The sequence below is a fragment of the Mus caroli genome, unplaced genomic scaffold, assembly GCF_978045245.1.
Source record: "Mus caroli unplaced genomic scaffold, Mus_caroli_1 scaffold_8, whole genome shotgun sequence".
In the NCBI taxonomy this organism is placed as follows: Eukaryota; Metazoa; Chordata; class Mammalia; order Rodentia; family Muridae; genus Mus; species Mus caroli.
In genome coordinates this window covers 39,368,827-39,382,033 of record NW_028227263.1, presented here as the reverse complement: position 1 = coordinate 39,382,033, position 13,207 = coordinate 39,368,827, and the positions used below count along the sequence as shown (strand labels likewise).

The following is a 13,207-nucleotide window of genomic DNA, read 5'->3' as shown; positions in this document are numbered from 1 at the left end:
AAGTCCTCAGATAAAGTAGAATTCTGTAAAATATGATTTAGTAGAAATCAGTATTTGCCATTCAGCGGGTATTTAAAATTCTGCTACATGACAAGAGTGGTGGTGCACACTTTTACTCCCAGCACTAAAGAGGTGGAGGCAGAGGCAGGAGGACTGAGGGTGCAAGGCCAAACAGGGCAATACAGTGCAACACTAAATCTCGGTATGGAAAAGAAAATACATTCTTTCTTCATTTTCCACCCTTAGGCTGAGGTCAAAGTGTTCACACAGAAAATAGAATTTTCAGGAGAGGAGAGAACATAAACTATTTTCAATAGCTGCTAGTCCATCACTCAACTCTCAAAATGAAAATTGAAAAGAAATAGAAAAAATCATTAGTTGTCCTAACTACTGTTATTTTATTTCTACAATCTTGATAAATACTTATTGGGTATATTTTTTGTAAATTATTAACATTGGATATATTTCTCAAAAGTTTGGGTGCATTCAGAACCATCACTTCTCCAAAATATATCCTTCAACACTCATTCTACAAACTCAGAGATCTGACTATGCTTGGCCTTTCTAGAAGTTCATGTACAAAATGGGGGAAAAAATCAACTTCAGAAGTTCACTCAGGAATGTCTCTGCTTATGGACTAGCATTGGTTCTCTTCTTCCAAAGGATCCTGGCTTTGGCTCTTTCCCTGAATCAGTAATCTGGAGGGAGAGAATCCAGAATCTGATTTCTGTACTCAAGAATCTGTCTTTATGACCACAGGAGATTTTGGGGTATACACATGGCTGCAGGAAACCAGACAAGAATAGCTGAATTTATCCTCATGAGCTTCTCTTCCTTACCTACTGAAATACAGACCTTGCTCTTCCTGGCATTTCTCACCATCTACCTGGTTACTCTGCTGGGAAACAGCCTCATCATTCTGGTGACTTTGGCTGACCCCATGCTGCAAAGCCCCATGTATTTCTTTCTCAGGAACTTATCCTTCTTAGAGATTGGCTTCAATCTAGTCATTGTGCCCAAAATGTTGGGAACTCTGATTGCCCAGGACACAAGCATCTCCTTCCTGGGCTGTGCCACTCAGATGTATTTCTTCTTCTTCTTTGGAGTGGCCGAGTGCTTCCTCCTTGCCACCATGGCATATGACCGCTATGTGGCCATCTGCAGTCCCTTGCATTATCCAGTCATCATGAACCAAAGGACACGTGCCAGACTGGCTGCTGCCTCCTGGTTTCCAGGATTTTCTGTAGCCACTGTGCAGACCACATGGCTCTTCAGTTTTCCATTCTGTGCCACCAACAAAGTGAATCACTTCTTCTGTGACAGCCCACCTGTGCTGAGGCTGGTCTGTGCAGACACAGCCCGGTTTGAGGTCTATGCCATTGTTGGGACTATTCTGGTTGTCATGATACCCTGCCTGCTGATCTTATGTTCCTATACTCTCATTGCAGCTTCTATCCTCAAGATTCCATCAGCTAAAGGGAAGCACAAAGCCTTCTCCACCTGTTCCTCACATCTCGTCGTTGTCTCTCTTTTCTATGTGTCGTTAAGCCTTACTTACTTTAGACCTAAATCAAAGAATTCTCCTGAAAGCAAGAAATTGTTATCACTGTCCTACACTGTTGTGACTCCTCTGTTGAACCCCATTATCTATAGTCTGAGAAATAATGAAGTGAAGAATGCACTCAGCAGAACTTTCCACAAGGCCCTGGCCCTCAGAAAATTTATCCTGTAGATATTAAAAGGTAAGGTTAATATTTGTTAAATGGAGAGCATATATTTGTGATTTATATCTACCCATTGATCTCTATTGTAATGAATTCCAGCTCCCAATGTTGGTTTTGGAAATTTCTATAGAAGAAAAAAAATGACTAATGTAGTTTAGACATATTATTGCGATCTACACAAAATCTACTTTATTTGCTAATTAAATACTCACAAAACTGTATCTCTAACTTTGTTGTTTAGTTTCTATTCATAGTCATGAACTCTTAAATCACCTACCTAGACTTTGAGGTGAATAAAGAACAAAAGGAACCCAGAGAACCATAGTGAGATGAATCATGAGTAGTGTGGACAGATTGAGATTGCACTCTTTTGAAGGATTGAGTGGTGGTTAAGATATCCACAGGGCAGAGGTATTAGGGCTGCCCACAATGACATTTTTGTCATTCCAAGTTCTTCATGCTTCCAAACTGTCCGTGCCTTCCACCTTTCCAATGAACACATATTTGTCATCTAACCATTTTCATCATGGTAAGGCAGATAAAACTTGGAACTATTTGTGTTTGATCCAGAATTCTCTATGGACAAAATACCAGGGCCTATATGCTTCAGGATGAAGTTATCAACTTCAAATTTCTCCCTGTTGATGGACTTGCTGACAGTGTGAGTATGCTGTGTGCAGTACCACCTTGCTGGATGAATCTTGGAACAATTCTGTGAATAGGGAACCAAGTCCATCCTCTACAGTGCTCAGGGTATGACAGATTTCTTCTGGAAATTTGTTTGCAAACATCTCAAAGGAGATGCAGCCCACTGGTTCAACATCAAACACAATATCAAAGAGGACTGGGCTTGATCAAAGTTCAGTGGGCTGCAGGGAAAAACAGCATCTTCAAAGCTTTTATTCCTTTATGTTATGGTTCTGTTGGCATTTCAACAGTTCAGTAACAAGGATTTCAAGATTATTTTTCTTCTGTGCAACACATACATTAACCACTATAAAATAGCTAGTAATTTTAACATTGGATCATACGTAGAGAGGGAAAGCCCATCCTGAGTCATAGTCATTTCCTCTTCCATTGTGTAATTCAAACTATTTATCAAATTTTAAATTTCTGATCTTTCCCCTAGCATCAGTCTCCTCCTTGTCATACCCTTGAGGCATTGTTGGTTTTTCTAAGCTATCTAGGATGTAGCACAGAACATTAGCTCCATATCCCTCATGAGAATGCCTGCATAACCTCAATGGCCACTTCCTTCCCAGTGAGTTCTTCACAGGAAAATCGTCCTGAGATTCTGTGAGCACCCTGGCTCACATTTAGGTCCTTATGCCTTGTTGAGGTGATATTATAAATGTCAATCATGGTGCTACTTCCATCAGAGCATGAATTACAGTCTAGCTGGTACCAAGAGATCTTTTTTAATTCTAGTATTCCTTTTATAACCTTATGGCACTTTTATAGATGAGTCATTTATTTAATCATTAACTGTTACAAACCATGCTGTCAAGATTAGTCTTTTGTATGTCTTTTATTTCTAATGGTATATGTGACAGATGTAAATTTAGAAAATGAATTTGTAGGTCAAAAGATATAGAAGAATAGTATTACATAATGAAAAATATCAAGCCATTTAAACTTCCACCAACAGTTTTTCAATATGCTTATTTCATTGATACTTCATCAAGAATATTTGTTATGATAAAATTAATATTATTTCATATGCAAAATAAATTCAGTGAATTTTTAATTAAAATAAATCTTGAAGAATGAGGAAAATTAGATGAGTATGTAAGAGGAAAGTTACATATTTCATTTGAACCTCTGAATTCACACTTCACATAATTAACACAGGTAATACATTGGTATTCCATTTTTTCTCTTGAAAGGCTGACACCATTAGTTTGGTCAAATTCATCCATGTTTCTTTTTTGTTTGTTAGTTAGTTTGTTTGTTTGTTTGTTTGTTTGTTTTTCGGGGCAGGGTTTCTTTTGTAGCCCTGGCTGTCCTGGAACTCACTCTGTAGACCAGACTGGCCTCAAACTCAGAAATCCGCCTGCCTCTGTCTCTCAAGTGCTAGGATTAAAGGCATGCACCACCACTGCCTGGCCATCCATCTTTCAAATATCCACTATGACTTATAATGCAGTGTGTATTATTCTCTTGTAATTAAATTCCAAGTTGATCAACAATTTCAATTTTAGAAATACTTTTGTGTGTTTATTTTACAAATCTGGTTTTTCTTGAAGTATCTTTTAATTCTTTGAAAATTAAAACTTTATTTTGTTTATGTATCTCAAAAGCCTTATATTCCACAGAAGTCAAAAACAGAAATACTAGGAATATATGAATAGAGTTAGAGTCAGATTAAAAACTACATACCTTCAAATCCAGAGTATTGCCATAATAGCACTTGATGCTTATATACACAAAACACACAGACTAGACAGGCAGATGAATGATGCCATAGATAATTAACATGGACAACAACAAGGAGTATGAAAATTCCAGTGTTTTCACTATAATATTAGATGTTGAGGCATATGACTGTGATAGTCTAAACTAGTGAAACATCATGAAAGGCAGTACTATAACCCAGAAACCAAAAGTAAATCCATCAAAAATTGCCCCATAGCTGTGGGTGGAGCCTAAGATATAGGCACTATTTCAAATGATTGTAAGAAGAATATCCATGAAGACTCAAAACGCAAGACTTAAATGATAATTAGCCCAATGTTGAGTATATCATTACTTTGCACAATAAAATCTTTAAATTATAAAATGTGTGTTGTGTTTTGTATTGGGCTGAGTACCTTCACTTGGGTGTGCAATAGCATACATGTAGAGAGAAAAGTTCTATCACTCTCTCCCTTGTTCCTTTGAGACAGAATCTCTCATTGAATCAGAAGCATCATTTTGGATAGGCTGGCTGGCTGGCAAGCCCCTTGCACCTGCAGGATTTTGCTTCCCAGTCTTTGGGTGGCCATGTCTGGATTTTTACAAGAGTGCTGGAGATTTGAACTCAGATACTCGGATTTGTACAATGAGTGAGAAACAACTCCCTGTCCCTGACTTTTGTAGTATAAAAATTGACAAATGAATGGAATACTCCAGCTTTTAAAAAATGATGCTGAGTTGAAGTGGTATGAGAATTAATTCAAAATAATCTTTGAAGAAGAGTTTATGAGCAGTTATTGTAGATCACATGTGATTAATTGTGCTACTCCAATGATGATGGATGAGACTGAAGAAAGACCAGTTCATGCAGCAGAACTAAGGTGTGCTGAAAGACACACAAACTGTGTAAAAGTGGGGCTTTTAACTAATTTATCTTTTTGTGTCTTGTCTGTTCAGAATGCATGTCCCCAAAGCCAAGAGGATCTTTAATGGCTGTGGGGCCCATTGATGATCACCATACATTGGTTGTGGAGTCAGAAAGTCAAGAAGACAACTTGATTATTAATGGAATAATTGAATAGAACCAGTACAGTAGAAAGGAGACAGTATGAAGCAAAGCTTTGATTTCATATGCAATCCTGGCATTAGCCTGCTCCTCCAGGTAACAATGAGACATAATCAAACATTTGTCCTCACCATGGGTCATATATTAGAATACCCATCTATGAGGTAAAGAAGGAAGAGAGAGCATTCTTCCAGGTACGGCAGGCTCAGGGGCATTTATAGGATTCAAGGACATTGAAAATCTGAAAGTAAAGCTTGTGCCAAGTTTAGAGATGTGGTGAATTTTCAAATTATAAATGTGTGTTAACTTGATTTTTAAAAATAAGTTTCTAGAAGGGAAGATTTGCAGAGTCTGTAAAATTGGCACAGAGAAAGAATGTAAGAGCTGGAGAATGGGATGGAATGCTGTAAAAGGCTACCTTCTGTACATGGTGTGCCCATTGCACTAATGAACTCCTAATAGAAAAATTGATTACCAGACAAGACCTGGACAAAGTGAAGACAACCAAAATTCCAGCACAGGAAGGAATGTCCCATTCCTGGCCCTACTCCTTAATGAGAATGCATTAGTAACTGATAGCTGCTGGAAGAAGGGACAATCATTCTTTTATTGAAGTTGCTTCCACTGGTAGGTTTTACAGGCTCAGGTGGGTGGCCCATACCCATACACATATAGGCAGCACCAATTGCACTTAGTGGATTTTCAAAAAACAAACACAAAACCTTAAATTGGAAAAAGAAAATGTTGTGAGGCACATGTAGAAAGTTAGAGAAATAGGGATGGATATGATCATATTTCATCATATGATTGTGTAGATTTCTCCAGAATAAAGATTGGCCTAAGAGGATTGAAGGGGAAGTGTACCAGTTATCATCTCTACAACCATCCCTTCAGGAATCTCCATCACCTATGGTTTCAAGTTAAGGGAAAAATGCAAACCCTTTAACCAAAACACAAAACAAAACACCTTTAAAAATGACAATCACTGAAACTTTGAATCCAGGAGAGCTTGGTGAGATAACCTCTCCAAATTCAATGCCTACCCACCTCTGTGAGCTTTTTATGGATACTCTCATGATGTATTTAAACTAAGTATATTCAAACTCATCTTCCAGTGATAGGATTTCTCAATAGCAATAATACATCATAACACATAAGAAGAAGTATTTTCCTTACTTGAACAATACTTTTCATGACATGTTTATTTCCTCAGTGGATTCAGAACCAAACAACCCCTACATAGGGGAGTAACAGTTCTTTTTCCTTCTCTCTCACTTACAGTGCCCTTGTGAATATGACCAAGACAAGACACAGACTCTTGACTTCTTAAAGGTATCTTTCTTGCCCATCCACATACATATTCAGCTGACTCACAAGGACTAATAAATTTGCCCATCATTCCCTCATGCTCATATTTTATGTCTAGGAAAAAGAAGAAAGCCAATACTACTTTTGTTGCTCTATCATTTTTCTCCTGACTACACATTTATTGTAATTGTAATTTCTTAATTTATAAGATTCCTTTCTGTTTGCTTTCCCTTCTAAACTCTAAATCTCATTAAATGGTGACCATTTACTATTAAATACCTAGCCCACCAGTTATGTGATAAGCATCTGATAAGTGACATTCTAAGTGGACCTTATGAACTTTTTCTTTTGTTATGAGGACATCGTTATGATTGGTCCTCTTGCAAATGCTAAAATAAAACCAGGAAATGGATGAGAGGGAAAATGACAGAGAGAATGGGGTAGCCATAACTATTTTTACATTATTGTTGGTTGCAGGCACCATGCTTGAAACCAAGAAACAATAATGAACTAGTCAGATACAGTTAGTGCTCCAATGAGAAACTTAAAATTGAAAACATACTTCAAAGACTTTTTTTTTAAATGCCATTTTGAAGAAGAAGAAGCATTAAGAGAAATAATTTAGCTATGATAAACAGCAGGGAATGAAATAGTCTTGAGACCCAGGCTGGAATCCTCCAGAGTGACAGACATGGGCACAGTGCAGAGTATCTCTGGAGTGATGAGTATTGCACAGCTCAGAACCTGTTTACAAGAACTGGCCCAACCAGTGCACAAGATTTACCTGAGGTGACTGGCAAAGCCCCGAAAGCCTCTCGAAGAACTTGACAATGGCACAACCCAGTGTCTACTAGATAATGGGATGGAAAGAATCCTAGCCCAGAGTATCTCTGGAGTGACTGACTCAGAACTACCTAGTGCTTATCTGGAATAACTGGCACAGTCAAAGCCAAAATTTAGGGCTCTCTTGGAATCACTCATTACCAAATAGCCTGAGGCTACTCCATAGTGACTGTCACAAAGGAAAGCTTCTCCAAAGTTTACTTTGACAGAAGTCACTCACAAGAGGTGAGTAAAGCGTGAGGGGTTGGTGGCATAGACTTACAAGCTTTGTAAATAGGATGGATCATCACCAAAAACATGCCTTCTTTGACAAATTTCTAAGATATGGTCAGACAGATCAGAGTCTTTAGGAAAGCATGTGGAACTTTATAGAACTTGACAAAATGTGGATTCTGAGAAATGTGTGAAGCAATAGTGACATATGCTTTAAAATATTCAGTGTGTGCTTGCATATAGATCACCTCAGTTGGCCCTTCACCATCACCCTGCCAGGTAGGCAGGGCTTTTAGTCTTACGTACGAGGAAAAAAATAGCATCAGTTATGTCAGTGTCCAATTTTATGATGGTTCAAAAAGTTATCTCACAGTCATCTATTGAATGGAACACAGGGCCCCTAATGGAGGAGCTAGAGAAAGGATCCAAGGAGCTGAAAGGGTCTGCAACCCTATAGGTGGAACAACAATATGAACTAACTAGCACCCCCAGAGCTCATGTCTCCAGCTGCATATGTAGCAGAAGATGGCCTAGTCGGCCATCATTGGGAAGAGAGGCCCCTTGGTCTTGCAAACTTTATATGCCCCAGGGGAATGCCAGGGCCAAGAAGTGGGAGTGGGTGGGTAGGAGAGCAGGGCGGGGGGGGGGGGGGAGAGTATAGGGGACTTTCCAGATAGCATTTGAAATGTAAATGAAGAAAATATCTAATAAAAATTGAAAAAAAAGTTATCTTATCTTCAGAACTCTGATCTGCACTAACAACAGAATCCTTGCAGATTGGACTGAAGTCATCACTTATGTGGCAATTTTGTTGAGTACTCTTTAGTATTTTCCTAGTTCTTCTGTTCTTAATAAAACACACAATCTCCAAGGTGTTAGTCCTGAAAGGAGACACTGTGAACAGAAAGATGTCACTGCCCAAGCCACCAACCTCAATTAAGTTTCTCCAGTACTTTCATTTCCTGGTATAGTGCATTCTGTGTCTATATCACAACCACAACCAATGAAAGCTCTGTATTCACTGTTCAATACCTAAAGGAAACTGAGTTCTACTGCACTGATAATATCTTCACAAACAGAGCCTCAGCTACAGGAAGGCCATTTTCAATATCTACCAAGTGACTTCTCTGCTGTCCTTTCTCAGCATAGTGGGGAAACAGAATTTAAAAGAGAAGTGGAATAGGATGAGTATGAATGAAAAAGAGAAGAAAGAATAGTTCAAAATGGGAAAATATTAAGTGGAAGGTTGGCAAGGGATGAAAACAAGTGAAAGAAAATACATAATTACAACCACAGGGAAGGAGGTAGGTGAAAAGCTCTAAATTGAGGGGGCGTCTCTTGTGACCCCGAGTCCTCAGGCAGATGCACCAGCAGCCATTTCAGAAAACAGTAGACAAGCAAAACTGTATAATGATAGCTCTAAGATCTTGTCTTTCATTCCATCCAAATCCTCATTTAACTTAAGCATTGTCATTCGCTGGAAGTACTTTAAGAGCAGTCTACCTCTTCTTGAAAGCCAGAGAGCTATCATTAGTCAGGTGTGAAGACCCTTAACTTTTCTAAGTATTCTTTTTGATACTCATTTTCTTTCTTTTTGCTTATCTCCCAGTATCTAACTGGAGTTGTATAGCTATGTGTCCTTAGAAAAATGTGTTTACAACAGTTCAATCTGGCACTGGTCATGGCTAGACTTCACTAGATTATTTTTAAATTATTCAACAATGTTTTACCAGAATATTTGATAAATCTTTACTGAAGATTTATAACTATAAAAAACTATAGCTAGTACTCTATAAATGATCTGTTACTATGTAAACAAAAACCAAAGAGGGTTTCTTGTTGTTGTTGTTGTTGTTGTTGTTGTTGTTATTCTTTTCATATTGAAATCATATTTTTCTCACACGATTTATACTAATTACTATTTATTCTCCTCCTACCCCAAAAAAATCTCCCTCACCTTCTCTCCCATCTGGATCCACCCACCACCACCACCATTTCTGTCTTTCATTAGAAAACAAGCAAACTTCCAAGGGAATATAATATAATATAATATGACAAAGCAAAATATTAACATATCAGAATAGGAAAAAACAGATAAACAGAGGGAAAGGGCCTAAGAAAAGGCACAAGAATTAGATATAGACACAGAGGCCTACATTAGAGAAACCACGGTTGAGGATTTTTAAATAAATATCAATCAGCAAAAACATTAAGTATCTCTATTTTGTATTTCCCTTTCCTTTTGACTTTTCAATGCTGGACTCTTCAACCTGCATGGGACTTGAGTTTCTTCTTTTCAAGGAGGCATTTCTAACACTCTCTACACCCAAATACATTGCTTCCTGACAACTTTATTGTCCAGCATTGCTCATACTCACCATCCACACAGCACACATTCTACCAGCACAAATTGCTAGTGATATGTCTAACTATGGAGAAAGCTATTTCTATGAGAGCAGAGATTATCACTCATCATCAATTGTGACTTTTGCTGACTACCACACAGAACATAATTGGTATTTATTGAATAATTATTATTTTGTCTTAGAAATTTGAATAGTAGGGTCTAAAAAGAGTTTGGGCAATAGGTCAGATAGATTTGCTTTTTAGAAAGCAAAGATGCCCTCAATTGTCATAATTATAATGGCTAACTTTTTAATTAGATGTTTTCTTTATTTACATTTCAAATGCTATCCTGAAAGTTCCCTGTACCCTCCCCCTGCCCTGCTCCCCTACCTACCCACTCCCACTTCTTGGCCCTGGCATTCCCCTGTACTGGGGCATATAAAGTTTGCAAGATCAAGGGTAATGGCTAACTTTTACTGAGTATATATAATGCACAAGACAGCATGCTACACATTTTAATTTTGTTCCTTTATCTAAGATTCTCATCATCAAAATCTGGGCTTTCAATTTTGAACTTTGTTATTAATGAAATCTTTTATTTCTTTCTCTTGGAAAGTCTTTCTTCATACTGACATCTGGATGTTTGTGGTGGACTTTATTAACATGTAACGTATGACCATCAAATACCTCAAGAGCCAAGCAAAAGTTAACCAAGAGGAGATAATGTAAAGGCTAACATAACGCAACAGGATTCTCCCATGACTCTGATGTCATCTCAACTATGTTTTCTTCGATCATGTACACAAACCTTGAGAGTTCTACCTCCCTGAGATGCATATATGTTCACCTCTGTGTTGTAAGTCCTGATGAGTATATAAATGGGGCCTCCTGTGATAATATTAAATCTTTCTCAATATTAAGGGTCTGGATATTGGAACTGTTTTAGGACTACTACTCAGGAATCATTTCCATATAATTGTCACATCTGTTTATTTTTTTTCTTTTCGCCACTTTGCTATATAAAATGTACCAAGTCAAACTCCATCATCTTCAATTGTATATCACAACCCCTCTCTTCAAAAAGACTTTATCTGTCTTTCTTAACTCTACTCTATTGAAGTGTGCTAGGGCAGGAAAGTAAGTGGAGCTGTGTTTTCATGTGTTCTCCACAGAACAGAGAAAAGTTTGTATGTGTACAAATACATATAATGCATCTCAGGATTTTTTTTTTGGAGACAGGGTTTCTCTGTGTAGCCCTGGCTGTCCTGGAACTCACTCTGTAGACTAGGCTGGCCTCGAACTCAGAAATCCACCTGCCTCTGCCTCCCAAGTGCTGGGATTAAAGGGCATCTCAGTTTTATTGGAGGGGTAAAGCAGGATTGTTTTCAAAACAATTGTGAACTCAATAGTCAAAATTATTTCATGCATTTTGGAGAGAATGAATGCTTGATATCCAATAGCCATAACCAATGTAGAAAATAGAACCACATGAAGTCCCTATTTAGAGTACAATATAAGCTTATTACATAGCATGCAAAAACTTTTTCCATCTTCCTGAATCTTGAATGCCCAATGAAATCATGCAAAAGAATGACCTGGGGAAACTGGACAACTGTCAGGGAATTTATCCTCATGAGCTTCTCAAGCTTGTCCTATGAAATACAGGCTCTACTATTTCTCCTGTTTTTGATCATTTACCTAGTCACACTCATGGGCAATGTCCTCATCATCCTGGTTACTACAGTTGACTCTGCTCTGCAAAGTCCTATGTACTTCTTCCTCAGAAACTTATCCTTCCTGGAAATAGGCTTCAACTTGGTCATTGTGCCCAAGATGTTGAGTACTCTGATACTCCAGGACAAAACCATCTCCTTCCTTGGCTGTGCTACTCAGATGTATTTCTTCTTTTTCTTTGGAGCTGCTGAGTGCTGCCTCCTGGCCACAATGGCATATGACCGATACATGGCAATCTGTGATCCCTTGCACTACCCAATAATCATGAGCCGAAGATCCTGTGCCCAACTAGCAGCTGCCTCTTGGTTCTCCGGGTTCCCAGTAGCCACTGTGCAAACCACATGGATTTTCAGTTTCCCTTTTTGTGGCCCAAACATGGTGAACCACTTCTTCTGTGACAGCCCACCTGTCATAGCCCTGGTCTGTGCTGATACATCCCTATTCGAACTGGAGGCTCTAACAGCCACTGTCCTATTCATCCTCTTTCCTTTCTTGTTGATTCTGGGTTCCTATGTCCGCATCCTCTCTACCATCTTTAGGATGCCTTCAGCTGAAGGGAAACGCAAAGCCTTTTCCACTTGCTCCTCCCACCTCCTCGTTGTCTCCCTCTTCTACAGCACTGCTATCCTCACATACTTCCGGCCACGCTCAAACACCTCCCCTGAGAGCAAGAAAATGTTGTCACTCTCCTACACAGTTGTCACTCCCATGTTGAATCCCATCATCTACAGCTTAAGGAATAATGAGGTGAAGGCTGCATTAAGGCGAATCATTCACAGAACTCTGGGCTCTCAGAAACTATGACTTAGACATATTGACAAGAGGACAAAACAAAGAACAATGAATTCTCCAAGTGGCTACTCTTTCAGGGGACTCTATTCACCTGCTAAAACTTTGGACTCTCCACTAGGATCCATTTGAGGATGAAAGAACAAGGATGCTGAAAGAAATACTGCAGGCTGACTCTGAGACTGGGGTACTAGGTTCTCTAGGATATTCCTCGGTACTTCAGCTAGGATCTGCTAAATGTTGATAGTTTCCTACAATTCACCATATATTTTTATTTTTCCTGAAATTCTTTACCCAGTTGATTTAGAATCTGTTTTACTTCCCTTGATTTGCCCAAGCACACCATCTACATATTTCAAGGGAATTTTTATCAGTGAGTTAAAATAATTATACTAATAAAACAAATGTTTTTCACTCTTTCACTCCTTATTTTCCAATTGATTCTTTACTTGTGTCCAAAATTTGATTCTGAATACCACATCAGAACCAATCTAGGCCCTGAATACAAAGTCTAGAACAAAACAAAGTTCTTGCCTAAAGCAATTTGTATCCTAGTAAGAAAGAGAAGCAATAAAAGATACTTCAAACCTCCAGGGTTTATTATGGTTGGCAGTTAAAGAGCTCTGCCTCTGCTGCCGAAATTAAAATGTGTCTCATCTATAGAAAGAATATTCCACATTTAAATTATATTATCATATGCTCTGCACAAATAATCAAAAATTATCCACTGGTAGATTGAAAGATCTTTGGTAGGAAGGGTGCACAGGCTCTCTAGCTAAGGATATGTAGA

General features: G+C 38.4%; 2 protein-coding genes across 2 annotated transcripts; both read left to right on the top strand.

The window, feature by feature from the left end:
• Positions 1–778: 778 nt before the first annotated feature.
• Positions 779–1,732, top strand: LOC110298932 (olfactory receptor 10A5). Its single transcript, XM_021168477.1, has one exon. The coding sequence runs from the start codon at positions 779–781 to the stop codon at positions 1,730–1,732; it is 954 nt and encodes a 317-aa protein (XP_021024136.1).
• Positions 1,733–11,484: 9,752 nt separating this feature from the next.
• Positions 11,485–12,432, top strand: Or10a4 (olfactory receptor family 10 subfamily A member 4). The gene has a single exon (XM_021167910.2). The coding sequence runs from the start codon at positions 11,485–11,487 to the stop codon at positions 12,430–12,432; it is 948 nt and encodes a 315-aa protein (XP_021023569.1).
• The last annotated feature ends 775 nt before the right edge of the window (positions 12,433–13,207 follow it).

What these genes read in the sequence shown, in the direction of transcription:
- LOC110298932 (XM_021168477.1), top strand. Translation starts at nt 779, where the DNA reads ATGGCTGCAGGAAACCAGACAAGAATAGCTGAATTTATCCTCATGAGC.
- Or10a4 (XM_021167910.2), top strand. Translation starts at nt 11,485, where the DNA reads ATGACCTGGGGAAACTGGACAACTGTCAGGGAATTTATCCTCATGAGC.